This window comes from Silene latifolia, chromosome 6 (assembly GCF_048544455.1).
Source record: "Silene latifolia isolate original U9 population chromosome 6, ASM4854445v1, whole genome shotgun sequence".
Classification (NCBI taxonomy): Eukaryota; Viridiplantae; Streptophyta; class Magnoliopsida; order Caryophyllales; family Caryophyllaceae; genus Silene; species Silene latifolia.
The window spans coordinates 2,280,995-2,307,405 of record NC_133531.1 but is presented as its reverse complement, the minus strand read 5'-3'; the positions used below and the strand labels follow the sequence as shown (position 1 = coordinate 2,307,405).

Below are 26,411 nucleotides of genomic sequence, written 5' to 3'. Positions count from 1 at the left end.
CATTGGTGCATTAAGACTCAAGAGTCAAGGTCTCTCCGAATGGTGGAGAAAGAAGGATCAAACATTTGCAACATTAAACACAAACTTCCTTTTCGATTACTCATGATCAAGATCGGTTCTAAGGATGAACCATAATCAAGATTGCGCCATTGCAATGAATGACTCGTTTTAGCGATAGAAAGAAGCACAATCAATTTAAAGAGTCCTTTAGTTTCATTTCATCATACCCCTTTTGAAAAGGAACCATACATTGAAATACAATATATCAGAAGATAAAGATGGTAAACCTGGACAACGAGAATCAGAGGATGAACGAGTAGGATTGCAGAAAGTTGTCGCAAACTCCTGGCAACAATACAGATTATTTGCCATCCTTGGCTAGGAGGATCGATCTAACACATTCGGTTTAGAACTTCAACAAAGCAAAAACATGCAGTTCCTCACAAAATAGCAAGTTCCCAGAAAAATCGTAGCTGGTTGGTTTAACTAGACAGTGGGTGGTTGTAAACATACTCAATGGCATTCTTACAAGAATCAATCCTATCGGCCTCAAGATCTGGAATCTCCAGCTTGAATTCCTCTTCTATCGCCATCACAAGTTCCACGTTGTCCAAGCTATCTAAACCCAGATCTCTTTGAAAATGTACTTCAGGTGTCACCTGTAATTGATGACAACAGAAACAAAACAATTCTTAGTTTCAACTTTCAACATATAGCAGCAAATAATTAATTACTCCCTCCGTCCCGGTCATTTGTTGTCCTATTTCATTTTGGGGTGTCTCAGTCAATTGTTGTCCTTTCTATTCTAGTAATGCATTTGATGAGCAATTTGATCATTCAGACACAATTTGGTCCACTAATCATCTAATAATTGGCTCCCTCCACTTTCCTTGGTCAACAATTGACTGGGACAGAGGGAGTAGTTGAAACTTCAGTTAGGGAAAATCTAAAACTCATAACCGAGCAGACAACAGGACCAAGAAATATTTAGTTTCTGCATAATTAGATGGAACTCATGGAAGTCTAGTTCAGACAAATACCACTTTGAAGGCTGAAAGTTGAACGAAATCAAATCAGAAACCACAAGGAGTTCTACTGCTTTAAAGTATATCAAAATTGAACAAGCTACCATTAGATGCAAGTCAGCATGCGTCACAGAATGACAGGCTAGGCAACAGAAACCAGTTCGCAGTGTGTTCTATGAAAAAGACATTGTTAATGAAATTTATACAACCTTGTCCTGTGATGGTCCTGAAATACATCACAAGACAACTTATGGTAGCATCTACTCCGTATGAAGGTAGAAATCCTATATGCCTTCAAGCTGGAAATGAAGAAAATAATTTTCGGCATTTCCATATCACTGGGATGAGTGAACTGTGTACCTTATACAGTTCATCTTTGAAAACAAAGAGACATAACGCCATTAAACTTGACAAGACCTCAAGGCCCAAACCTACAGTAATAATCTTTGGTGTAGCTGAAAGTTCCCAAACTCACATTATAACACGAGAACAGGTCCTTCATAACTCCGTGGAAAATGCAGAGGATGGCAATAAGAACTAAGAATATACTCTATTATGCATCCTTACCAGAACCCTTTTTTTTTGAAAATCCCCAAACATAATGCTTATGTGTTTCCTACCATCATACTTCAATACATGGCCTAAGATTGAGTATGATGGGTACATAAAACTTTAAACGAATGTAAAGCCAATAGCGACACTAAAGCCATTCAATAAAAGCCAAGTGTCGTAGTGTACACTGTAAAAAGTGTCCTGATGTTAATTGAATCATGGGTGATTTAAGTAGTACATCAAGCAGTTTGAGACGATCAAAATCAAACATCTGACTGTGGATCCTCTCAAAAGAAATTGGTGTCCGATCAAAACACGTGGCGTCGAGTAAAATGAAAGGCCTGGATTGGTTTTTCTGAATATCATCCCTTTCTCTTCGTCTGTTCCTAAGCAAACCTATAGCTCTGCATCTCCGCAATTCAACCTTCACTCTCCTATTTCCACTTCATCTATCTTAACAGCTAACCATATTCCTTGAACAAGACCAAAAAGTCGTGCTGTTTTGATTCATCTCCAACATTTTATCTCCAAAGTGTCCATCTTTATCACCGAAATCTTGATGGTTGGACATGGCTGCCAAAAGGATCATAAAAATAGTGGCATTTTGGGCGTATATGAAGATTGGGATGGTAGTCATGGTGGTCACGGTTGTAAGATCTGAACAATCCTTTTCGATTATCTTTAGTTCTTAAATTTGGACCCTTCAATATATGTACAAACATCATCTTGGCCATTGAAATGAACAGGGCCCTAAGGAGTGTAACTCAATTTGCAATAGCCCTTGAGGCATTTCGGTAGTGTTGTTGAAGAATACAATTTTCTCAATAGATGCAAAAGGAAATATATGAGATCAGAAAATCTTTAAAACGAGATAAGCAGAAGGTAGATTCAACATCCCAACCTCTTTCACAACACTTAAAATTGAGTTACACTCCTTAGGGCTCATTTGGGATGGGGGTAACTATTACCGCCTTTGCCGGAGGAATGGAGGATAAAACAAGGAGAATGGGAGGGGATTGGTGTTATGGAGGGTGGAAAGAGGAGGCGAGGGAGGAATTATTAACTCCATATGAAGGCAATACATTACTTGGGGGGGATACTATTACTCCTTAATGGAGGGACTATTACACTATCTTCCCCCATTTCTATAACCATCAACACTTTCCTCCATTTTTTAGTTCATTTAGGCTCTATTGCCCTAGTAACAATTCCCATCCCAAGCGAGCCATTAGCAGTGGATTTAAATGAGTGAGATCCGGGCAAGAGAAAAAATACTTCATAACAAGTTGGATAAAACATTATTCAGCCTTCACCGCAACGAGATGATTCAGTCTCAAGGTGGTTTTCCCTTTAAGAGCTCAAGGTTAGCTAATGGAATACGATATACAAGAAAAGAACAAATCGAATGACAGCCGAAGTGTCCGACTCCACATAGAGGTATAGAACCATCACAAAATCCTCCTAAATTATCTGCTTAAATCTTCTACAACCACAAGTCCATAAGTATATCATAAAAAAATTAATGCACACTAATTCCTTGGGACTGGAGAAAATCCCTCATTGTTGTATGAACCCATATATATATTATGGGTTGAGTGAATCGACAAGTAGGCACTCAGAATCGAATGATTCACGACCTAATATGCTATATATAGATTTTCCTTGAGAACCCAATTTTTAGCTTCTTCCAATATCTAAATTGGAGGAAAAGGGATGGGAAATGAGGGAAGACAATTGCCTTTATTTGGCAAACCTCACAAAGCTTTCACGTGCCGATCTTATGGTTTCCATATGTCCAAAGGAACATAAAATATTCTACGGCCTCTCTTGCCAATCAGATAAAAGAGTTTGCTTTACCAGCAACGAACCAACGACTCCATCCAAAGGAAAGTCAATAACTTTGGCCCACTAATGATAAACTAGTACCTTGACAAACAAAGGTTTCTTAAAAAAGATCGCAAAATGCAAGCCACGGAAAACACCGGCTAGTTTCACCAGTCATCCACCAACAACATTCTAATCCACGTTTCCTTCAAAGCCCTTTAGTTGTACTTGATAGGCAAAATGCACTACATTCTATCCAACAACAACAACAACATCAAAGCCTTAATCCCAAAATGACTTGGGGTCGGCTGATATGAATCATCCTTTAGAACTGTCCATGGGTGAACGCACTACATTCTATCCATTCACATTAAAAAAACTCGTGAATCCAAACGGTTCAACCTCTCTCAAAACACATTGTTCATTTTCGCGACAATCAACACAGACGACAATTTGCCATTTTGACAAACTCAGCATTATTATTGCATCATTTCTTCATCTGTACCTTAATTAAGCCTCATTTTTAGGTCTCACTTTGATTCATTGATTCCATTTCAAGGTATCTACTTCACTATTACGGAACCAGGACATATGTTTTCGGGTTTAAAGATTTCAGGGAGAGCGAACTAGTAATGCAATAAGGTAAATTAGACCGCAACACAGATCTAATAAAAAAACCCTAAATTCAACGCACAAATTACTAAAATTAATTGAACAAAAACAAGATCAAAGGAAAGAAATTAAACCTTAGAAGGATCAATTTTGGGATAATCTTTAACAACAGCAAGGATTCGCTCGGTAACTTCATCTTTAGTAAGATGCGCATCACCATGACCCGAAAAATGGCGGACAATTAGGGTTTGGAAATCGAACGATTTAGATCCGGTAACGGCGAGTGCATTTGGGGAAACTTGAATCTTGACATGGTTGAGAACAGCTTTCTTCAATGCTCCAATCATCGCCATTGTTGCGCTGAGATGGTCAAGTTCAAGGGTTTTAGGAGGAGTAGTTGTTCACACTTGTAAAGGTTGAATAGAGATTTGGGTTAGTTTACCAAGTTTTAAGGGGAGTCCTTTGAGTTTTGAGTCTATTCTAATTAGACCCGTTGGACACTCGGAGTCATGAACGGGTTCGGTTCATGTTCGGATATAACGAGTCGGGTTGAGAATAGGTTAAGTTGGTGCAGTAACGATTATATGAATTTTGTTGTGGTTTAGATGGCAGATATTTTATGAGTTGGATTACAAATTTACAAGTAGACCTGTCAAACTAGTTAATCAAATTGTTTATTTTGTGTGTAAAATTCGGGGCAGATCAATGTTGGGTCGAGTCATTTCGGGTTCAAGTAATTTTCGGGTGAGTAATTATCAAGTTAATTGTGGTTAAATAGGTAATATGCGATAATAAATATCCGATTTTGGGTTGAATAATTGGGTTAATTTGAGTCCTCTATTCAGCGCCGTGTCGGGTTATAAAGGTCGGGTTATCGTATTAGGCCATTTCGAATTTGTAAAACTTCAACGCGCGGATCGGGTCGGTTGAGTCGTTTGGGGTTCAGGTCATATCCAGTGGGTTATTATCAAGTTAATTGGGGTTAAATGGGTAATATGCGATAATAAATATTCGGTTCGGGTTGGATAGAAACGGGTCAATTCGGTTTCTGATCAAATTCGAGTCCTCTATTTAAGGTCGGATCGGGCTATAATGGCTGGGTCATTCGGGTCGATAGGAGCTTGTTATTCTATTTTGGCACCCATATTTATTAGTTGCAACTTTAACCTCTCCCTCTAACACAGTAACTCTATTGCTAATCTGTTATCCTGTACATTAAAACCCCCTCGACAGTCCACTTCATCTCCTACCTTAATTCCTGTGTTTCTTCCTTTTATCCATTTGATTTCTGGTTAGTTTTCTCTGTATTTCCTTCTTCCTTACCATTACTGTCATAATTTTAGTTTCTGGGTTTTATTTAATTGATAGTATTTGCCAATTTTTCAGTTGTTTATTTGTTATTATAATGTTTCTGTAATTCATCTGAAGTTACTGTTTTTTCATTTGAAAAAATTCGAATTTTATAAGAAATGGTTGATTGATTGAAATGTCTAGTTACTGTAATTGTTGGGTTTCTCTAATTAGTGACAAATCAGTATGAATTTTACTTGATTTTGTCAAATGTGAATGTGTAATTTTATTTTGGTTAGACAAATGCAACTTGCTAGGTGCTACCATATACGGAGTACTCCTTCCGTCCTAATCATCTGTTTGCATTTGGTTAAAATATCTCTCATAAATCATAATGAATAAAAAAAGTAAACAAATGATTGAGACAGAGGGAGTATTATTTTATCGATTTGTGTGAGGAGAAAATTGATGAAGAACGAAAGAGACTGTCCATAGTAATAGGAATATTTATAATAGTTGGGCTTCAACCATCACCTTAATGTTTTGGTTGAAATGGTTCATCTATCATGGTATCAGAGCCAGTGAAATCCTGGCAACCTCAAAACCCCTCAAAAACTCGAAGTGGAAACTCAGCACACGGTACGGGGGAACCGTTGCACAACCAACCACTCTTCAAGCCCAATGGGCATTTGAGTGAGGGAGCGTAATAGGAATATTTATAATAGTTGGGCTTCAACCATCACCTTAAGGTTTTGGTTGAAATGGTTCATCTATCATGGTATCTGATGGCTGAAGCCCAGCTTTGAGAGGTTGGAAACTGGAAAGCAAGCTGTTTGTAGAAAGAATTGATCAGTTTCTCTGTTGAAATGTGTAGGCATATTGTAGAATATGGCGTGTATGTCATCCTCTTCTTTTCTTCTACCTTCGGATTTGTTTCAACCTCGATTAAACAAACCGACAACATTGTCATGGTCGTCTTCCTTGCCCCACTTGAACCTCTCTCTTGGTTCAAGAACAAATTTGCCGAGCCGCACATTGAAACAGGTATTATTTCCCTCAAGACATTCCCATATCTATGGCATATTTATATGTTTTACGGTGTCATTGGTGTTATCTGTGTATTCTGCTGGCTTTTACTCCTTTGTTGTTTGGGTTCTAGTCTGTGCTCATTGGTACAGTTGAAATAACCAAACTCTTGTGTGGTAGTCGCTGTGCTATCTATGTATTCTGCTCGCTTATACTCTATTTGTTGTTCAGCTTCTGGAATGTGCTCATGGTACAGTTAAAAATAACCAAACTCGTGGTTCATTCGCAAGAGGCACATTATATTGTAAGACCTTTACTAGGATATCCCGTCTTTCCAGACTGTTAATTTTAACTCCTGTAGTAGTATTGAATGAATACTAAACTTATGCGCATGTGGGTGCATCATTTAAAGCTAAGAGCATGATTTATGTTCATAAAATAGCTCCGGCACTTTAAAATTGGTGAAGCAATACTATGTTAATTGGATTCGTGCTTTTGCGGTCTTATGAATGGAATCTGTATTTCCATGCCCAACACTGACCAAGAGATGTATCCTAGCGGAGTCAAAAGGGAGGGAGGGATTGTTATATGAAGCATATGATGATTTTAAAGCTTATGTCCTACCATCTCTATTTCACTTTTAAAATTTTAGGTATTTCGTACGTCTAATCATATATTTGTCTTGAGAGTTGAGAGTCGTGTACTAATACCGGGATACTTTGGAACAGTGTCCCTGTCTATGAAAGTTTGAAGTTTATGACGAGTTTGCCACTTGGGTATTTACCTTGACAATTGTACCTTGACTTCCAAGTCAAGCTAACATAGTTTGTTTACGAGGGCACGAGGACATAAGGAGTAATTTTGTGATTGTTTGTGCCATCATATATATTTGGAGATACGATTAGATGACACAAAACTTGGGATGTGTCACTTTTATGGTTTAATAATATGGTGAGGTAAAGAAATAAATCGAAGTGGTGGTATACCAAGTGAAGGGATTCGATACACTGATTTGAATTCCCCGTTCCGAGAAACAGGTTTATTCTATCTGTAGTCTGTACTACTCAGATGTTTTAATGTGATGTTAGGACTTTGTTGTTCAAGCGGCATGGACTCGAAGATCTAGGGGAGAAGCTGCAAAAAGACCGAGCAGGAAATCATGGAAACAGCGAACAGACATGTTCATGAGACCGTTTCTTCTGAACGTATTCTTCTCAAAAAAGTTCATTCATGCCAAAGTGATGCATCGTGGAACAAGCAAAGTCATATCGGTTGCTACCACAAATGCGAAAGATTTGAGAACTACATTGCCGTCTCTGACTGATAATAATGCATGTAGAGAGATAGGAAGGCTAATTGCAGAGCGATCAAAAGAAGCTGACGTATATGCTGTGGCCTATGAGCCTAGGAAAGGCGAGCGTATTGAAGGAAAACTGGGGATTGTACTCGATACCATCCAACAAAACGGTATCATATTTGTAGACTGAATGTAATTCTTTCCCAAATACTTTTGTAAAACCGTTATTCCAAATTTTAATGAGCAGTATGTTAGTATACAAGCGCATTAACCTCACAAATTGAGCAGTATGGATGGATGGCAGGTGAAATTTCTTCATCCAACCCATCCGTCATCCGTTTCATCCGTCATCCATCCATCATCCATTTAAGTTGGGTTTTCTTCCATCTTTTAAAATCGGGTAGATCGGATTTTGATCGGGTGCGGGTGAAATTGACATCCTGGTTGGAATGTCAAATAAAAAACATGACATGTATATAAGCTGTAAAAGAATCAGCGGCCAGGCGGCAAATGTTCAGTTGATTTTGGCACAAATTTCTCATATCCGCGGCTCTTGGTTCAACAATATTGACATCATTACTTAAGATACATTAAGCAATGAAAAATCTGCACTGTGTATCTAGTGCTCCCAGTGACGGTCTCATGATTAAACCACAAGAAGTGAATAACCCTAATAGTTCCGAGTATCTAACAAAAACAGTTGAGCTTCCAATCATTGTTTTCTTCCCCTTCCTTTCTTAGCTGGTTGTTGAGTCTCCATCTGTTCTTTGCCTGTGACTTCTGCAATATCGACTGTGGAAACAGAACAATTGAAACTTAACATCAGTCAACAAAATTTGCCAATCCCTAAAAAGCGAGCAACTCATACACTTCTGTTAGGCCATAAGACCGAGAAAGAATCTGTGATGAATGCTGCTAATCTCACTCACCCGTTACCAGGCTCTTCCTCCCCAATCCCCGGACCCCCACAAGCAGGAAACAAATAAAGGAAATGAAAAAAGTAAACACCAGCTCTTTAAAATCATTGCAAAATTTTAGTTTCGGAAGCTCTAACCCACAAAACAAGGACTTGATGCAAAGGAAAAACTCTATATCTTATCAGGAAGGAAAGTGTTGTAGGGGCATCACATCAATAATCAATGACATTAAACAATAGACGGCTGTGTTTATCATGTTTTGGAAAACGAATGGCAAATGGTTAGTACCTTCAGGACCTCTGGCCATCAAAGCAAAGAATATATTGTTAAGCTTCTCCATCTTCTTTGCATCTTGAGCTTGGTTGGTCTTAAACTTTAAGCACTGCATATGTAAGAGATAAAATGAGCCTGTAAGGATTACCTCAAGGACACGACAAATAAATATAACCAGCTAAGCACCAAATTCTACCAAAATAATCTCTGTGGTGACAGCATGCTGTCAAACTAGGCAATTTATAAGTAAACAGTCATCTTTTGCGCCACTACATGTAACGTACCGCTATTATTATAGTTGTTCTCCTTGCACTATTCGTCTTGACTTTGTCCGACTTTTTTTCTCATGGGTTTTCGAAACCAACCTCTTTCCACATTTTGACCAGTAATCATAAGAGTACAGTAGTACACGTATAATCTCAAGCCTCAGATGCATGATATGCGTCGAGGTAAGCCCTTAATGGACCTATCCAAATTTATCAAGTCTTACCAAAGGGCACCAGTTCACATACTTTTGCAGAAAGTAGTCTACAAGTCTGTCTTGAAAAACAGCTACACAAATGAATTTAAAGTGAACCGTCTTTTTTTGATGGAAAAAGGCAAAATGACTCTATGAAAATTGTTAGGCATCAGTGCATCACTTGATGGACTTCCCACCATAACTTTCATAAGGAGTCATTTCAAAACAGCTTTCTTTGTTTAACACATAGGCAAGGGCGTAAGCTTGTTCATCCGACCTCCTCACCTCGCCATTGGCGGGAGTCATCGTGGCACTAGGGTAATCTTGTTATTTTGCTGCCATGTTACCTAGTACCTATCATACTTATTGTCCAAACCCAATTGTTCAGGATCCCAAATACAAAAGACATTGTCATTTGCCGATAACAATCTTCTTGAGGTTCATTGCTAATCCTTTAGGGTGTGTTTGGATTGAGGGATTTGGAGAGAAAGGGAGGGGAGGGAATTGGAAGGATGAGAAATCCATTGTTTGGTTAGCAAAATGAAGGTAGAGGGATTTGGAGGGGAGGGAAAATGGATCCCTCCATTTCCCTCCTACAAGGCAAATTATTTCCCCACCAACATAGGCAAGATTTGGAGGGAAAATCATCTCCTCCATTCTCCCTTCCCTTCTTTTCTCTTCCCTCCTTCCCCCTCCGCTTCCTTTCCCTCCTTTTTTCCTATCCAAACAAGGCCTAAGGGTGTGTTTGGATAACAAAAAAAGAGGGAAACGGAGGGAAGGGGGAAGGAGGGAAAGGAAAGGGAAGGGGAGGGGAGGGAGAATGGAGGAGGTGATTTTTCCTCCAATTCTTGTCTTTGTTGGAGAGAAAATAATTTGGCTTGGAGGAAGGAAATGGAGGGATCCATTTTCCCTCCCCTATAAATCCCTCCACCTCCGTTTTGCTAACCAAACAATGGATTTTTCATCCCTTCAAATCCCTTCCCTCCCTTTCCCTCCAATTCCTTCAATCCAAAAGCACCCTTAGGGTGTGTTTGGATAGCAAAAATGGAGGGAAAAGAAGGGAAGGGGGAAGGAGGGAAGGGAAAGGGAGAGAAGGGAAGGGGAGGGGGAATGAAGTGTGGGTGTTTGGATACAATTTTCCTCCAAATCTTGCCTATTATGGAGAGATTTTGTTTAGGCTTGGAGGAGGGAAATTGGATCCCTCCAAATCTCTCCCCCTCCATTTCCCTCCACCCTCATTTGATATCCAAACAAGGGATTTTAAATCCCCTACTCCCCCTCCCTTTCTTTTCCCTCCAAATCCCTCAATCCAAACACAGCCTTAATGATATTGAAGACTCAATCTATTCGAACATGATCCAAGTTAAAAGCAACTTTAGCAGCATATTCAAATTAATCCCATTGTAAAAATTCTCAAAACATCATAGCTTGACTTGGATAAATCATCAATCATCAAAATCCAGAAAATCTCCACATTCATCAACATCCTCAGAAAACTATGAAGTATTATTGTCTGTCAAATCACCAGTTCACTACATAATGACACAACAAATCGCTTTTGAATAAACATTGGTGCAATGGTGCTCACACACAAACTCATAATTCCAACATGATCTAAGTTTTAAGCAGCTCTAGTAGCCTCATTGAGACTTAATCCCATCATAAAAGTTCTCAAAACATCAAATCCGAAAAATTTCCACATTCCACAACATCCTCAGATAACAACATAATGAGAGACATAGCGAATCGGTTTTGAATAAACATTGGTGCTCAGGCACAAACTCATCATCCCAATTGTCTAATTTTCCTCCACTATTAACATATCGAATCGCTTACGAATACACATTGGTTCTCAATTTCTCATCTAAGATCATTCAACTTCACAAAACCCTACATTAAAATCACAAATCTTCCAAGGGATCTTACCAAGATCAAAACTATATGCAAATCACAAATCCCATTATCAGAAACACTAAAACATCTTAAAATACAACATCAAAAACACAAAAAATTAAAACAAAAACAAGAACAATAACAGTAACAGTAAAATAAACACATACCACTTTGTTATCAGTAACTTTGAGGACCAATTTCCCATCACAGTGTCTATATTTCATCAAATAACGTGTCTGCATTGCAATTAAAACCCATAAATATACAAATTTTCATTAAACAATTACGAAAACATATAAATTGAGTTATAATTATAACACATGAAAAAATTAAATTAAATAATTGGGTAAAAGGGTGAGAGAATTACGGATTCAGGATCTGCACGAAAGAGATTAACAGAACGATCAACAAATTCATCCCAAGAATCAACGTAAACCATATTGAGTTTATGCGGAGACCCAATTTATGTGTGTTTTTGTATGAGAGCAATTTGGGTTTATGCGTTTTTGTGTTGCGAGCATTTGTGTTTGTTTGCTAATGGAAATTCCAATGTATTTAGTAGGAGCGGTTTGCTAGCAGGTCAAGCAACCTAGTAGTAGCAAAATTAGCACTCGCTATCCCAAATTTCTAAAAAATGGTTGAGATTATCGACTTTTTGTTATCCCGAAGTTTCTTGTATATGAGACCTTAACATAATTATAAAACAACATAAGGAAAATTCGTTACCCTAAAATTTTTATTTCTAACCCATAAACAGTTAGATCAATTGGCAAAGGGTTGTTCTAGCTTAACCAGAGCCCTGGGAACGCAGCAGTGTTAAAACTCATGAGGGAGAGCTTTACCACTCTAGTGGTCCTACCCGGATTAAACCGGATGGTTTACACCAAGAAAAAAAAAAATTATTAAGCAGTTGCACCATGATGTTCGAATGGTTAGATTACAAGTTTTACAACACATGTTCGAAGATTCTAACTCACGACACAATGATAAAGTACTAAAGTTGGCTGGTGTGAGTGGTAAAAGCCTTCATTTCTTAAATAAGTGGTCAGGGTTTGATTCCTAACTCATTAAGTTGGGATTGTCCTAACTGTCGGTAAGTGATACTTCTGGTCAACACAAAAGAAAAAACGACACGTTGCTAAAGTGGTTTGGTGTATAGTTGTATACATTCTAAATACATAAATATCGATTACATATATTTACAATATACGTGATGTAATTTTATTTACAATAACACGAAATTTTGGATTACGTCTATACGAGTAATTTGGCACTATACTTTTTCAAAACTCCTGACTAATGAATATCTTTGTCAAATTTCATACTAATGATAGTTTTGTCAAAAATAAAACAAATTAATCAGTGAAAAAGTTGGTAATTTCTACAGTATTAAATATAATTTTGAAAAAATGGTGTTGGAAAAGTACTTTTATCCATTAATCAATATATATAAATAATTATTTCAAAAAATATATATAAATAATTGAGCAATCATGCAAAGTTGAACTTTGTCCAAAACATTTGTTCAGGCAAGGCATACGCAAACAACTGCATATGTGACAAGGAACACTTTAATTACAAGGCTTCATGACCGGCCGCGACATACCAGAACAGATCTAATATGAGCCACAGGCTATATGACTATGGTACAACAAAACCAGTCACTTGCTTGACTTAACACATCATCGCCTCACCGGGCCCACGATACAGACTCAATCTCGTCTCTGGCTGCCTTATATAGTTCAAGCTGTTTAGCACATTGTTGCCTTCTCTCCATCAGCACAGGGTCTTCATCCAGCAACATTCCTTGCTGTTTCGCCTGAACGCAAAACTCGAAATTCAGCATCACTCTCAAAATGTTAAGAAGAAGCCATGGAGTAAAAATCTGAATACATGTTTTTAATGAGTGTTATTATTTCTTGGACACTTACTGCTCCTCCTTCCTTCCCTACCATACGCTGTATTAGGACGGAAAACACCAATTCTCCCCGTTCCCCCTTCCCTACCATTTTTGTGTCCAAACAAAGTTTCGAGCACTCACAATCCAGTAATCCCATAGTAAAGCAAGTGCAGTAGTGATATTTCTTACAAAAGCCATGCCAGATGTTTAAGTTCAGAAAACAGAACTTGCTTCTGAAAGGATGCATAGTACTCCGTAGTTTGAATATATAAGTGAAAGTTACCTCTAATTTGCCAATTTGCGAGTAGAAAAGATTGAGCAGGGAGTGCTTCGCCTCCTTGACTTGGCAATGAACAGCTGCCTTGGGAATGGTATTTTTGAGTGTATCAGCAACCATATGTATATAAGAGGAAACATTTAATGCTATTCTTCGAAAATGTGCCTCTGAGTATTGGTCCATATTTGAAGCAGCTGGACTTGCACTCTTCTCAATCTCTTGAGGAAGCTTCCGGAAGAAATCAACAGTGAGGTATGAAGCTTCCATTTCCACTAGCCTGATAACTGTTTTCCTGCTTTCATTTCGGAACCTCTCCAAGGCTTCAATAGTAGCTCCAGCTATCTCAGTTTGCAAAGACGGGAAGCGCTTGAGCTCCTGTGCATGATTAGTATGAATTATCATCTATGCCATGAAAAGATGAAGGAATGCATAGTGACGGGTTTTTATATATCGGTTTAGTATTGCCTTTACCCAAGTTAATGGTGTCCTGACACTAACACCTTGTTTTTCCATGTAGTGAAGCTACTGTTACTTTAGAGGATGGATGGCGGATGATAAGTTTCACCCATTATCGCGGATAAACAAAGGTGTTAGTCTCAGGACACCATCTTTAAAAAAAAAAAAAAAAACTAAAAATGAGATCATTAAAACTTTGGTAATGTGGCAAGTAGAACCTTTGATAGCATCAAATATGTTGTGGTTTTGCCACGCCGCTTCTTGGGTTGCTTGAAGCTTTTCAACCCAACGGCAAAGAAATACAACATTGTGTTTTGATGAAATAGATTGAATCTATTTCCCTCAAAAAAAAAAAAAAAGAGAATGAATCTTTGGAAGCTGTGGACCTGTGGTGGTAATGCATTCAGGTTTAAAGATAGTTTTATGAAATGTGCAATTCTTTTGGTTAGCCTTTTGAATATTTTACAAGTCATCAACTCTTTGTTCTCACATTAAAAAAAATGCGACATATCTTGCGTTAGATACATTGCTACCCACACGAACTTCACCTGAGTTTCTGCAATTGATTTTCTGACAAGCTCCTTCAGCACGAAGTGAACCTGAATGACAAAATTTTCAAAAATGAAAATGAACACCAAAAAGCCAAGGAGAATTGAAGTATTAAACACTATTGAGCTTTCCTTTGGTATCTTGTTTTGATTTTTCATTGCATTAACTTTTCTTTGTCGGTGACAAGTTATAACCAGATGTTTTTTTTTTGGGTGCGAAGTTATAACCAGATGTGGACTGGCATATGTTACTGAGAAGGTCACACAACAACAACAACATCAGAGCCTTAATCCCAAAATGATTTGGGGTCGGCTAACATGAATCATCCTTTCGAACCATCCATGAGAAGGTCACAGATAAGTAAAATTTTATAAAATTTAAATCTGAGTTGATATTCCATGTTTCAATGTTTGTAGTCTATTTTCTTTCCTATGACGGAGTCACGGGCAGCCTCGTATTGCTTAATGTAGCATCTCAGTACCATGTGTCCATTGTACTGACCCTCATGTATGAGGCTCAGAAATATTCGCTGATGCGGTTAAAATATTAGTGTTCCTTATGGGGCTTTGTGTAATGGGAGCAATTCTACATCCTGTGTTGTATAAAAGCTGCCTAAAATTCCCCAACGTATCAGGAGGATTTTATGCCATGTGTGTGTATTTACGAGCCTCATAGTTGAGACCTCAGGCTAGAGATATTCAGCAGAAGACCTTTGACATGTTAAGATTCTGAGTAAAAAAGAAGCAGCACTTACAGCATCAACAGACGCTTCAGCAGGACCTCTGAAATAATTTAATGCACCTTCAATTAGGCGCCGGTAACCTTGTTCAGGGGCTATAAGATGTGGCTGATAACCATCAGACTGGGAAACTACCTTCCTAACATTTTGCAGGGAAAGGTACCGATCAAACGGAAGCTTTTTCATAGCCGCAGGAAGCTGGTGGTCAAAAACTCCGTATATTCGACTACCTCCAGGACGTCTGAAAGTGAAAAGTCAGACAAGGATAATGAGTTTGGGATATAGGTAAGATGCGTGCTAGAATATCAAAAATAAGAGAAGATGAGGGAGGGACTCCTTGAAACTCGTAAAGTTAATCATATAGAGTGCAGTTGTTGGAGCCAAATAGGCTAAAGAATTACCCTCCATCAAGATGTTCCTTAAATACTTTATCGAATGCGCGGCAAAGTTCCAGAATTGTGTATAATTGTGCCTGAGATATAACACGAGTTATTGGAAGAGTACGTCATTATAAAGGATCGTGCCCATAACATTTAAGGAACCCAACTTACCCCAGCATCAATGCCGACAGGCCTGCCAAGTCGATCCAGTTCTGCTTCTAGCTCCTCAATGGTCTTGTTTATCAGTCTTGTAATACTTGGGATACGGGCCCTAATTACAGACTCCAAATGCTGTAGCATGGACAAACGGGAATAAAATATATAGAAAACTCAAACAAACTATTCTGCCATACCAAAGAACAATAATGAGAGTTGTACCTTCGATAGCAGCTCTGCAAGATATTCTGATCCCATCCTACTAGCTAAGTGTGAATAATCACGGCTTGTTGCAAAGTACTCGCGCTCCTTGCGTCTTGCAGCTATCATATCAACATTCCTGTTGATATCTGCTTGTGAGCGATTCACTATCCCCACCCAGGGGTGTTGAAGCCTGTAAGATCTTCCTTCGAGAACCTAGCATAGAAAGGAGAGTGAGCACAAAAGTGTACAAAGATGAGAAATGGTAAAAAGGTTTACAAGTTTTGATGTACGCATGTGATTAACTGTTAAGAAGAACACCAGAAAAACAAAAGCATCGATCCTTTTAACGATGGCATTAAATTTTGGGAAAGGCAAGAAAATGGTCTTGAAGGCTTAAATGGAACATACATCCAAAGCATCAGTCCCCTTGTCCATCAGATCCAGTTTCGTTAAGACACCGAAGGTCCTGTCTCCTGCAATGTTTATGTCCATGATTACATTAGTGCAAAAATATAACAGACGTTTAAGATGATGTGTATCTGAATGGAGTGAACGGAAACCTACCACTGGGGTCCACTTCCCTGGCAAGTTTTATGGCATCTGATGTTGCAATATCCTGGTTAGCAGGCGATATTGCCAGTATAATGGAGTTGGGCTGGCAAAACAAGAGCTTAGCATGAGAACAAAGCCACACTATATAATTCATCGATTCTAAAGCAGCTAACAGTGAAATTCAACGAGAGAAAGATATGACACTCCTGAATTGGACGATTACCTTATCAACATATGAACGAACCATGTCTTCGATATCTTGGACAACACTTTCAGGCTGTCCGTCTGAATTCAACATGAAGTAACAACCGAGGTCAGTTTAATGATTAGCCAAAAGGCAACTCTTAATCCTATAGAAATCCAGTAACAAGACGAGAACTCACCCACAGCAACCTTTGTCAAACCCGGCAAATCAATAAGGGTCAAGTTGACAACTGGCCAAAGCAATTACATGATCAATTCAGCACATGAACTTGAACAACAAAGCAAAAACTGAGATAAACAATACTTTGTCAAGTAACAGAATCAAAGATCATTTACCATTTGGTGAGTAAATGCTGAGATGAATAGGAACCGGCGAAATTTGTTTCGTCTTTCCTGTCACTCTATCGGTTTCATCTTGAATCTCCTTACGAACAAGGGCTAAAACCAGTAACAAAGTCAAGGTGGAGAAGGGATCAATAGCCAAACAACAATAGTACTTGAACAAAGTAAAAAAAGATAGTATACGACTATATGTTATACAACAGCTAAACAGACGAGTTAAGTGCATCTCCACCCTCAACAATCCTTCGAAGTCATGTATGATGGCTATCCCACCTTAATCATTAATCGCACAATTGAAGAGTCATCAAGAGTTAACCATTGCAGTGTAGAGCTTCAACTCAAAACTTGCAAGGTATAACCACAAGACCATAGTACATAAGCCAATTGACTAATTAACCACTGTAGTTTTAGAGCTTCATCTCAAAACTTACAAGGTATAACCCATAAGACCATAGTACATAAGCGCACAATTGACTAATTAACCACTGCAGTTTTAGAGCTTCATCTGAAAACTTACAAGGTATAACCATAAGATCATAGTACATAAGCGCACAATTGACTAATTAACCACCGCAGTTTTAGAGGTTCATCTCAAAACTTACAAGGTATTAATAGGAATAATTATAATAGTTGGGCCTCAACCATCACCTTAAGGTTTTGGTTGAGATGGTTCATCTATCATGGTATCAGAGTCATCGTGACCTTTGGTCACGGGTTCGAATCCTGGCAACCTCAAGCCCAATGAGCATTTGAGTGAGGGAGCGTAATAGGAATAATTATAATAGTTGGACCTCAACAATCACCTTAAGGTTCTGATTGAGATGGTTCATCTATCAGGTATAACCATAAGACCATAGTACATAAGCGCACAATTGACTAATTAACCACCGCAGTTTTAGAGAAGACCATTGTACATAAGCGCGCACAATTGAAGAGTCATCAAGCATTAACCATTGCAATTTTAGAGCTTCATCTCGAAACTTGCAAGGTCTAACCATTGTACCTTTTTTCGTCATTTCACGTACCCACTAAGCAACTAGAATCAACTACATCTAACTACCTAAAATCAATAAATTCGCCAAAAAAAACATACAAAAATCAGTGAAACGGCGCTTAGGCAAGTGAAGGAACTCAGCATACTCCTGTGATCCTTCCACTGTTTTATGCAACTGCAATACCAACGGCCTTCTCGTCACAATCCCTGCAACAATTTAAAGCAAACAGAATTTCAACAACAAACATGGCAATTGATTGCTCTTTCAAAATTAAACCAAGTATACTTTATCTCTAGTTTGAGCTAATTCCACTCTCTACATACAATTCCACTTTACTAGTGGCAATTAAAGGGGTTCTTCTAGCTTAATTAGAGGTCTCGAGTTTGTAGCAGTGTTAAAACTCACGAGGGGGAGCTTTAATGCCTAAATGGTCCTATTCGGCTAGAATTCAGACTAAAACAAATAGTTACAAGTTACTCCCTCAGTCCCCGTCAATTGTTGTCCTTTGGTTTTGGCACAGAAACCAAGGAAGGAGGAGAGGGTCAATTAGTAAATGGCAAGTGGACCAAATTGAGTGTGAATGATTAAATTGCTCAAGTTCATTTTTAAAATAAAAAGGGTAACAATTGACTGAAACACCCAAAATGAAATAGGACAACAAATGATCGACGGAGGGAGTACAACAGAAAAATAAAGTTGCGGACAAAATTATTAGATGACAAGTGGAACAAATTGAGTGTGAATGATCAAATTGCTCATCAAATGCATTTTTAAAATAGAAATGACAACAATTGGCCGAGACACAAAATGGAATAGGACAACAAATAATCGGACGGACGGAGGGAGTACAACAGAAAAATAAAGTAGCAGACAAAATTGTACACTTACCAAATCCTCTAGGAAGGAAATCACGACCAACAATACTTTCAAGGACCGACGATTTTCCAGAACTCTGCAAATTTCCACACAAAAACACAACAAAATTATCTCGTAAAATAACTACACAAATTATAGAATAATACCGTCTTTTTATTTTATTTTTTAAGTATGTGACCATCCTTTTATTGGTTGAAGGTCGTATCACACGGTAAGACGATATTTTACGTTTTGTTTTTAAAAAAGAGGACATAAGTAATAAAATCGGAAGACGGTTACCTGACCGCCAACAACGGCGACAGAGGGAAGAGCTTCCCAAAGAGAATTGAAAGCGGAATTGGCAGCGTTGTGGTCGCCGAGGAGAGTACAAACTCTCTGAATTCTGTTGTTTAAACCTATAAAACTCCCCATCATCGCCATTTTTTGAAACTGTGAAAGGGAATGAATTAATAATAAGGAAAATGGTGGGTGATAAATGAGGAGAGCGTTGGGTGTAGTACAAATGTGGAAAATATTGAGGAGAAAATCAGGGGAATGTAAGGAAATTTTGAGTGCTGTGTTTTATGGGTCAGTTTATTGTCAAATGTCAAGTGAAGTAGTGTTTTCCAAGGGGGTTTGAATTTTGAACGTTGGAATTTGTGTGTGCGTGTGGAAGGAATTGGGTTCGCTCGATTTTGGTTACCGTTGGGGATGATATTGTGGTAAGGATTTCCTAGCTCATTTTATTCACAAATTCTTATTTATTTTTTTTTTTTATTATTTTTTTTTTTTTTTTTGATTAGGTAAGAAAACTAGGTTGATCCTCTAGGATAGGACCAACCTATCTCATCATTTCGAATGGGGGAGGTAAGTTGAAGCCACCGGCTATCAAACCACCTCGAAAGAGTTGAACATGAATATCCAACTGAAGCCATGAAGTCAGCAACCTTGTTGGCTTTACGAAAGCAATGTTTAATTATCACTTCATCGAAAAAATGAAGGTCTAATTTCACATCCTTGATAATACTAGAAATTTCCCACGGAATTTGCCAAGTACCTCGAATCGAATTAATAACACATAAGTTATCACCCTCCACAATTAACTTTGAGATTCCTAAGTATTTAGCTGCTAAAATACCTTCTTTTAAAGCAAGTGCTTCCGCAACAAGGATACTATTGGATCCGCACTTTTTTGCTCCCAACAAAACGATTTTACCATTGTGATCTCTTATAGAATATCCTAAAGCAGCTTTATTACCTTCTATTCTCGATCCATCAAAATTTAGCTTTAAGAAACCGTTTGTAGGTTTTTCCCACCAAATCTCTTCCTTACTAGAATTCTTTCTAGCTAACTCTTCTACCTCGGGATTGTTGAGATCATTAAATCTAGTCACATTCCATGTCTTAGTGCTATTATTACATAAAGTAATAAGTTTGCTGGTGCTTAAATTAACATTATTAAAGATAATATCATTTCTATGGAACCATGCATTCCACCAAATAAAAATAATCTTTATAAAGTCATCTTTTGGAATTAAATCCTTGAGATAATTAAGTTTCGTTAAAAAACTTTGACTTGTAATATTATCATAATTTGACAAAAACTCGTTGAAACTAATAATGTTCAGGTCTTGGATGACAGACCCAATCAAGGGACATTCGTAAAAGAAATGATCTTTGTTTTCAATAGGATTGTTGCACAGAACACAATGAGGTGAGACATCAATATGACTCTTGAGAAGTCTACTTTTCGTTGGAAGGCCGTCAACACAGGCTTTCCAAAGAAAAAATTTCAACTTAGGAGGAATATTCAATTTCCAAATCCACTGAAATTCACATTTGTCAAAAGCTTGATCGAACAAACCTTGCGCTAACCAAGTTGCTGTTTTGGTAGAGAAATCTCCATCTACGGACAACCCCCAAATGAGGGTATCTGGAATATCATTATGTGGCACTGGAATGTTAGTAATCTGATTAACAATATCGCTATTCACTAAATTGGATAATTTACAAACATCTCATTGCTTGTCCGAGGTTATGAAATCTTTAACCAAAAGATTAAGATCACGGTTACTATCATCATCAACCATACTGCTTGTAAGTGCGTGTGAAAAAACCCAATTATCAGACCAAAACTTAATGTTGCTACCATTACCTACCTGCCATCTCAGTCCTTTTCTAAAAAGATTCCGAAGACTCATTAATTTACGCCATTGCCAAGAAGAGGCTGAATTAGGCTTATGATCAAAGAGTGAACAATTTCTCAAGTATTTTTTCGATACCACTTTGACCCATATATTTTCCTTATCCATAAGAATTTTCCATAAAAGTTTCATTTGAAGAGTTTTATTAGCTGCTTCAGAAGATTTAATTCCTAAACCACCAACCGACTTTGGTAAACAAACTTTATGCCAACCAACCAAATTAGGAGACCGCTGGGAAGGATTTATTCACAAATTCTTATTGAAGACGGATACTATCCGTCACAAGCTGAAGACGGATAGTATCTCTCTCACAAATGTAAATGGATTGTGAAAGTTGGGGGGAGGGGGGAATGGATACCTCAACTTGGTACTCCACTTGCATTTTGTGTGAGGGTCACTCTCCGTTTTCAGCTTGTGACGGATAATGACCGTCTTTAATGAGACGGACTGCATTTTATTTTATTGAACAAGTGTGTTTTATTTTTAGATTCTGTTTTTTTTTTTTTGGGACTGAAAATAGCTGAAAAAGATTTAATGGAGTGGAGGTGAATTGAACAGAACTGAATTGAGCTTAACTGGACTGAAACGGAGTAAGAGCTAATTTGTAAGGAAATGAGCTGAATTGAACTAAATGAAACCGAAGTGAACTGAACTGAAATGAATTAAAATTAAGTTCAAAAGAACAGGACCAAATCCACCAGGTGTATTATGATCGTATATTCACAACAATCTTTCTTTAGTTACTTTATTAATTAATTAACATGTGCCCTAAAAATGCACAATTACACATATTAGAGAACATTTTTTTTTTGATGACGAGGGTTATAAATTATAATCCCCTCGAGCACATGCAATACCCTGCAAATCACGTGTGTCAGGTAAGACATCCTTTAGGATGACAGATAACCGCAGGGAGTTGAACCCGGGACCTCTCAATTCGTTGCCAATTTGTAACGTTTTAAGGCACTCCCGCGCTCCACTACACTCAAGCCACTTTGGTTAACCTCTTTGTTTTTACGGAGTAAATTTTCTCTCATTTTTGGGTATTTGCTAACCCCTTTGACAAATTGAATATTGTTTTTTCTTTGTAAGTAAAAATTTAGGTTAAGGGTAGGCGGTAGGCCATACCCATTTTAAGGTCAAGGCAGATTACCGGTCTCTTAGAGGGTTTAAAGTGGTGTTTACAGATCACCTATCAACAAAGCTATTTTTTAACTCAACAGGAATCAAACCTCTGGCTTCATGGTTAGAAAGTGGACTCTTTACCATTAGGGTCAACCCATGTTGACACAAATTGAATATGGTAGATATACAAGTAGCAACATATAAATATGATAAAGCCCCTCTAGGGTTTTTCTCTTGGGAGGGTGTGCGCCCCTAGGGTTTTACCTAGGATCAAAACCTTGCTTTCTGCAAGAATCTTTTTCCTTGTTTCTTTATTTTGCTTCGTTTTTCGCGCTCGTTCTCTTTCTGTTACTTTTCACAAGGCTAGGGTTCCGTGGTGGTAGAGAAAATGGGGTCTCGTGAAACACGTCCAAGCATCGATCTGAATAGTATGCACGAGAATACGGAGGTTGATGATACTGAGGCAAATGCGGTGGTAGAGGTTGAATGGGATATTGGAGGGGAGGAGGAATCGAACAACGCTAGCCTGTGTGTGGTTGGCCGTCTATGGACGGAACGTCACATTAACCTTAAAGCGTTGATCGACACAATGACTGCGGCATGGAAAACGAAGGAGGGGGTGATTGGCGAGGTGGTGGATAAGCAGAAGAAAATTTTCACGTTTGAATTTAAAAGTGAAGTGGATAAGCAACGGGTTTTGGCAGAACAACCTTGGCATTTTGAGAGGCATTTGCTGATTCTTTCAGAATTGCAAGGTGAAGCTATTCCATCAGAGGTACCCCTTTTTTTCTCTCCTTTATGGGCTAGGGTTTATGACCTTCCGATTCTAGGGCGGCAGAATATGGAGAATGCGGTGAATATTGGGAATGCTATTGGAACGTTTGTGGAGGTTGATAACTCAGTGAACCCCTCAATTAATAGATCGATGAGAATTCGTGTTGTGGTGGATGTTCGCAAAGCATTGGTGGATTCCATTACCATGAAGCTCAAAGGGGGTAAACAGTGGAAGGTCCGGGTGAGCTATGAGAACCTGCCGTTGTTTTGTTTCGTTTGTGGACGAGCTGGTCACGGGGAAAAGGATTGTCGGGATAGACAAGGACCTGTGGGAGCAGGGAGGAGATATGGAGAATGGCTGAAGGCCTCACCTTGGAGAATTTCTAGGAGGTGGGATAAGGAGGACAGTGAAGGAAGGGGGGGCAGAAAACTAAACTTTGAAGACGGGGATGCGGAAGGATTGGAGGATAAAGAGCTGAGTAGAATGGTTGAACTTCTTCGTGGGGTGGATATATCTGAGGATGGTGCCAGGAAGATGGAGAAATGGAGGGGTTCGGGGAATGGAAGAAAGGAGGAGGGGGATGCATCTTCTACCTCATCCACGGGCACGAGTAACTCAAAGGTGCAAGTAGTTCGGAGTGGTAAAGAGGGGGAGGAGACCACTAGGGGAGGAGATGCAGCTAGGCGAGTAATTAGGGTTAAAAGGGGAGGTGTTGGGCAGACTGGGAGGAAGCAGGAGGTTATTAGGAGCAATGGAAATGTTGGGGGGAAGAGAAAGAGCTGGGAGCAGGGTGAAGAGACAGAAGCTGTGATGGAGGATGGAGGAGGGGTGGGGAAGAAGTGTCGAGTGGAACAGGGAAGCGATGACGTTTATTTGAAAGTAGCGGTGACTGGCGAGGACCAGCACCGCGAACAGCAATGAAAATCCTAAGCTGGAACTGTCAAGGGTTGGGCAATCCCTTGACAGTGAGCTCCCTCCGGGATTGGTGTTGGAGGGAGAGCCCAAACATTGTCTTCGTCATGGAGACAATGATTAGTGCGAGAGATTTGGAGAGAATTCGGAATAGTTGTGGCTTTAATTCAGGCATTTGTGTTAATAGCAGGGGGAGGTCGGGGGGTTTAGGTTTGTGGTGGAAGGATGTGGATGTTAACTTAATTTCGTACAATAAAAATCACATCCTTGTGGAGGTCCTTGATGCTAATAAAGCTCCGGTGTGGCGTGCTGTGGGGGTGTATGGATGGCCGGAAACAAGCAATAAATACAAAACTTGGGACCTTATGAGGAGTATATGTAATCAGAGCAGTGTACCTATTATCTTATTTGGAGACTTTAATGAAATTTTGAGTGCCCAAGAGAAGGAAGGAGGCGCGATTAGGAGCGAGAGGCAAATGGACGCTTTTAGGGAAGCCATTGACGATTGTGCACTACATGACTTGGGGTTTAGGGGAAATATTTTTACATGGCAGCGGGGAAGGGAGGTGGAAACGATGGTGCGGGAGAGACTGGACAGAGCGTTAGCTTCTACGGAATGGAGTTATCTTTTTCCGAATGCTTTTGTGCAGCATTATCCCATCTATTCGTCGGATCACGCTGCTATTATTATAAAGGAAGAGATTGGGCAGACTAGAAACCGGGGTAGCAGAGGTTTTAAATTCGAGCCCTTCTGGGTGACGGATGAACAGTGTAGAGACATCGTCAAGGAGGCGTGGGAGGAGGGTTTTGGTGAGGACGTTCCGGCCAAAGTGAGTACATGCGCGGTGAAGTTAGCAGAATGGGCGAAGAGGCGATTTGGTGATGTGAAGAGAAGGATAAGGGAGAGGGAGGCCGAACTGGATTTCTGGCAGCGGCAACCTCCGTCAGCTGATATGCTTGGCATGTGTAGGGAGATTGTGAAGGAGGTGGATGAGTTGAGACGACAAAATGAGACTTATTGGTATACAAGAGCTCGTAAATGTGAATTGCGCGACGGGGATAAAAACACAAGTTACTTCCATCATAAAGCTAAGCAGCGCAAGAAAAGGAACACCATTGTGGGGATTGAAGATGAGAGGGGGAACTGGTGTACGGGTGAAGAGGAGATTGCGAAGGTTATTGAGGGCTACTTTAATGAGCTATTCTGTTCGAGTAATCCGTCGCATTTTGATGATGTGTTGAGCAGTGTGCCGAGGGTCGTGACGGAAGTGATGAATGAAGCCCTCGACAGACCTATCCAAGACGATGAAATCCGAGCTGCACTATTCAGTATGCACCCACATAAAGCGCCGGGACCTGACGGTATGCATGCTTTATTTTATCAGAAATATTGGGATGTTGTGGGGACGGATTTATGTAATTTTGTCAGAAATTGGTGGGATGGTGGAGGGGATATTCATCAAATTAATAGGACAAATGTGGTATTAATTCCTAAATGCAGCTCACCTACGAAAATTACGGAGTACCGCCCTATTAGCCTTTGCAATGTTGTGTATAAGCTCATTTCTAAGACCTTGGCAAATCGTCTCAAACCTCTCTTGAATGGGATAATTTCGGAGAACCAAAGCGCCTTTACTCCCGGAAGACTTATCACGGATAACGCACTTATCGCATTCGAAATCTTCCATGCAATGAAACGGGGTGGAGAGGGGAAATGTGGTAGTATTGCGCTGAAGTTGGATATGAGTAAAGCATATGACAGGGTGGAATGGGTTTTTCTGGAGGAGGTCATGAGGAAGATGGGGTTCTCTGATAGGTGGAGGAATAAGGTGATGACGTGTGTCTCCTCGGTCGCGCATTCTTTTCTTGTTAATGGCAAGCCGACTGGAGTGGTGAGACCGAGCAGAGGGCTCCGGCAGGGAGATCCCATCTCCCCGTACTTGTTTCTTTTGTGCGCGGATGCTTTCTCGTATCAAATAAAGGAGGCAGCGGCGATGGGGAATTTACACGGGGCGAGAATATGCAGAGGTGCTCCGCGGATTTCACACCTTTTCTTTGCTGACGATAGTATCCTTTTTGCTAGGGCAAATATGAGAGAATGCTCGTTAATCGCTGATATTATCAGTAAATATGAAAGAGCGTCTGGACAGAAAATTAATTACTCTAAATCGGAGGTGGTCTTTAGCAAGAAGGTATTACCATCGGTGAGGGAAAATTTGATAGCTGCTTTGGGAGTCCGTAGTGTCGAAAGACACGAGAAATACTTGGGTTTGCCCACAATCATAGGGCGATCTAAGAAAGACATCTTTGCTTGCCTCAAGGAAAGGGTGTGGAAGAAAGTACAGGGGTGGAAGGAGAGACTGCTATCGAAACCCGGGAAGGAAGTCCTATTAAAAGCCGTTGTGCAGGCCATACCAACGTACATGATGAGCCTCTTTGCTATTCCGGATGGGATTATTGATGAGTTACACGCTATGATGGCACGGTTCTGGTGGGGTTCAACGGAGAGCAAGAGGAAAATTCATTGGTGGCGATGGGAACGGCTATGCAAGCCGAAAGCTATGGGAGGGATGGGGTTTAGGGATCTGCGGGTCTTTAACCAGGCGTTACTAGCAAA

At 39.4% G+C, this 26,411-nt stretch overlaps 4 protein-coding genes across 4 annotated transcripts; 1 reads left to right on the top strand and 3 right to left on the bottom strand.

The window, feature by feature from the left end:
* Positions 1-64: 64 nt before the first annotated feature.
* On the bottom strand, positions 65-4,487 carry LOC141585947 (acyl carrier protein 1, mitochondrial). The gene is made up of 2 exons (XM_074407027.1): positions 4,148-4,487; positions 65-659 (listed from the first exon to the last, which is right to left on the bottom strand). The coding sequence occupies exons 1-2, from the start codon at positions 4,364-4,366 to the stop codon at positions 483-485; spliced, it is 396 nt and encodes a 131-aa protein (XP_074263128.1). The 5' UTR covers positions 4,367-4,487; the 3' UTR covers positions 65-482.
* A 703-nt stretch (positions 4,488-5,190) lies between these two features.
* Positions 5,191-7,885, top strand: LOC141585946 (uncharacterized). Its single transcript, XM_074407026.1, has 3 exons — positions 5,191-5,304; positions 6,178-6,347; positions 7,418-7,885. Exons 2-3 carry the CDS (start codon positions 6,192-6,194, stop codon positions 7,814-7,816), a joined length of 555 nt encoding a protein of 184 aa, XP_074263127.1. The 5' UTR covers positions 5,191-5,304; positions 6,178-6,191; the 3' UTR covers positions 7,817-7,885.
* A 243-nt stretch (positions 7,886-8,128) lies between these two features.
* LOC141585945 (signal recognition particle 9 kDa protein-like) lies at positions 8,129-11,726 on the bottom strand. The gene is made up of 4 exons (XM_074407025.1): positions 11,537-11,726; positions 11,337-11,405; positions 8,832-8,925; positions 8,129-8,418 (listed from the first exon to the last, which is right to left on the bottom strand). Exons 1-4 carry the CDS (start codon positions 11,606-11,608, stop codon positions 8,339-8,341), a joined length of 315 nt encoding a protein of 104 aa, XP_074263126.1. The 5' UTR covers positions 11,609-11,726; the 3' UTR covers positions 8,129-8,338.
* An 858-nt stretch (positions 11,727-12,584) lies between these two features.
* LOC141585944 (phragmoplastin DRP1E-like) lies at positions 12,585-19,391 on the bottom strand. Its single transcript, XM_074407024.1, has 15 exons — positions 19,079-19,391; positions 18,812-18,875; positions 18,022-18,129; positions 16,923-17,024; positions 16,766-16,816; positions 16,606-16,667; positions 16,395-16,485; positions 16,239-16,303; positions 15,849-16,043; positions 15,642-15,761; positions 15,492-15,562; positions 15,106-15,331; positions 14,351-14,401; positions 13,353-13,721; positions 12,585-12,988 (listed from the first exon to the last, which is right to left on the bottom strand). Exons 1-15 carry the CDS (start codon positions 19,217-19,219, stop codon positions 12,860-12,862), a joined length of 1,845 nt encoding a protein of 614 aa, XP_074263125.1. The 5' UTR covers positions 19,220-19,391; the 3' UTR covers positions 12,585-12,859.
* Between the last annotated feature and the right edge of the window lie 7,020 nt (positions 19,392-26,411).

Coding starts and splice junctions, on each gene's coding strand:
- LOC141585945 (XM_074407025.1), bottom strand. CDS start 11,608: ATGGTTTACGTTGATTCTTGGGATGAATTTGTTGATCGTTCTGTTAAT. Junction 8,926..11,336: donor AAGTTACTGATAACAAAGTG/GTATGTGTTTAT, acceptor TTACATATGCAG/TGCTTAAAGTTTAAGACCAA. Junction 8,419..8,831: donor GATGGCCAGAGGTCCTGAAG/GTACTAACCATT, acceptor CTGTTTCCACAG/TCGATATTGCAGAAGTCACA.
- LOC141585946 (XM_074407026.1), top strand. CDS start 6,192: ATGGCGTGTATGTCATCCTCTTCTTTTCTTCTACCTTCGGATTTGTTT. Junction 6,348..7,417: donor CGAGCCGCACATTGAAACAG/GTATTATTTCCC, acceptor ATGTGATGTTAG/GACTTTGTTGTTCAAGCGGC.
- LOC141585944 (XM_074407024.1), bottom strand. CDS start 19,219: ATGGCGATGATGGGGAGTTTTATAGGTTTAAACAACAGAATTCAGAGA. Junction 18,130..18,811: donor TTTCCTTCCTAGAGGATTTG/GTAAGTGTACAA, acceptor AAATTGTTGCAG/GGATTGTGACGAGAAGGCCG. Junction 12,989..13,352: donor CGCAAATTGGCAAATTAGAG/GTAACTTTCACT, acceptor TTTTGCGTTCAG/GCGAAACAGCAAGGAATGTT.
- LOC141585947 (XM_074407027.1), bottom strand. CDS start 4,366: ATGGCGATGATTGGAGCATTGAAGAAAGCTGTTCTCAACCATGTCAAG. Junction 660..4,147: donor CCAAAATTGATCCTTCTAAG/GTTTAATTTCTT, acceptor CATCAATTACAG/GTGACACCTGAAGTACATTT.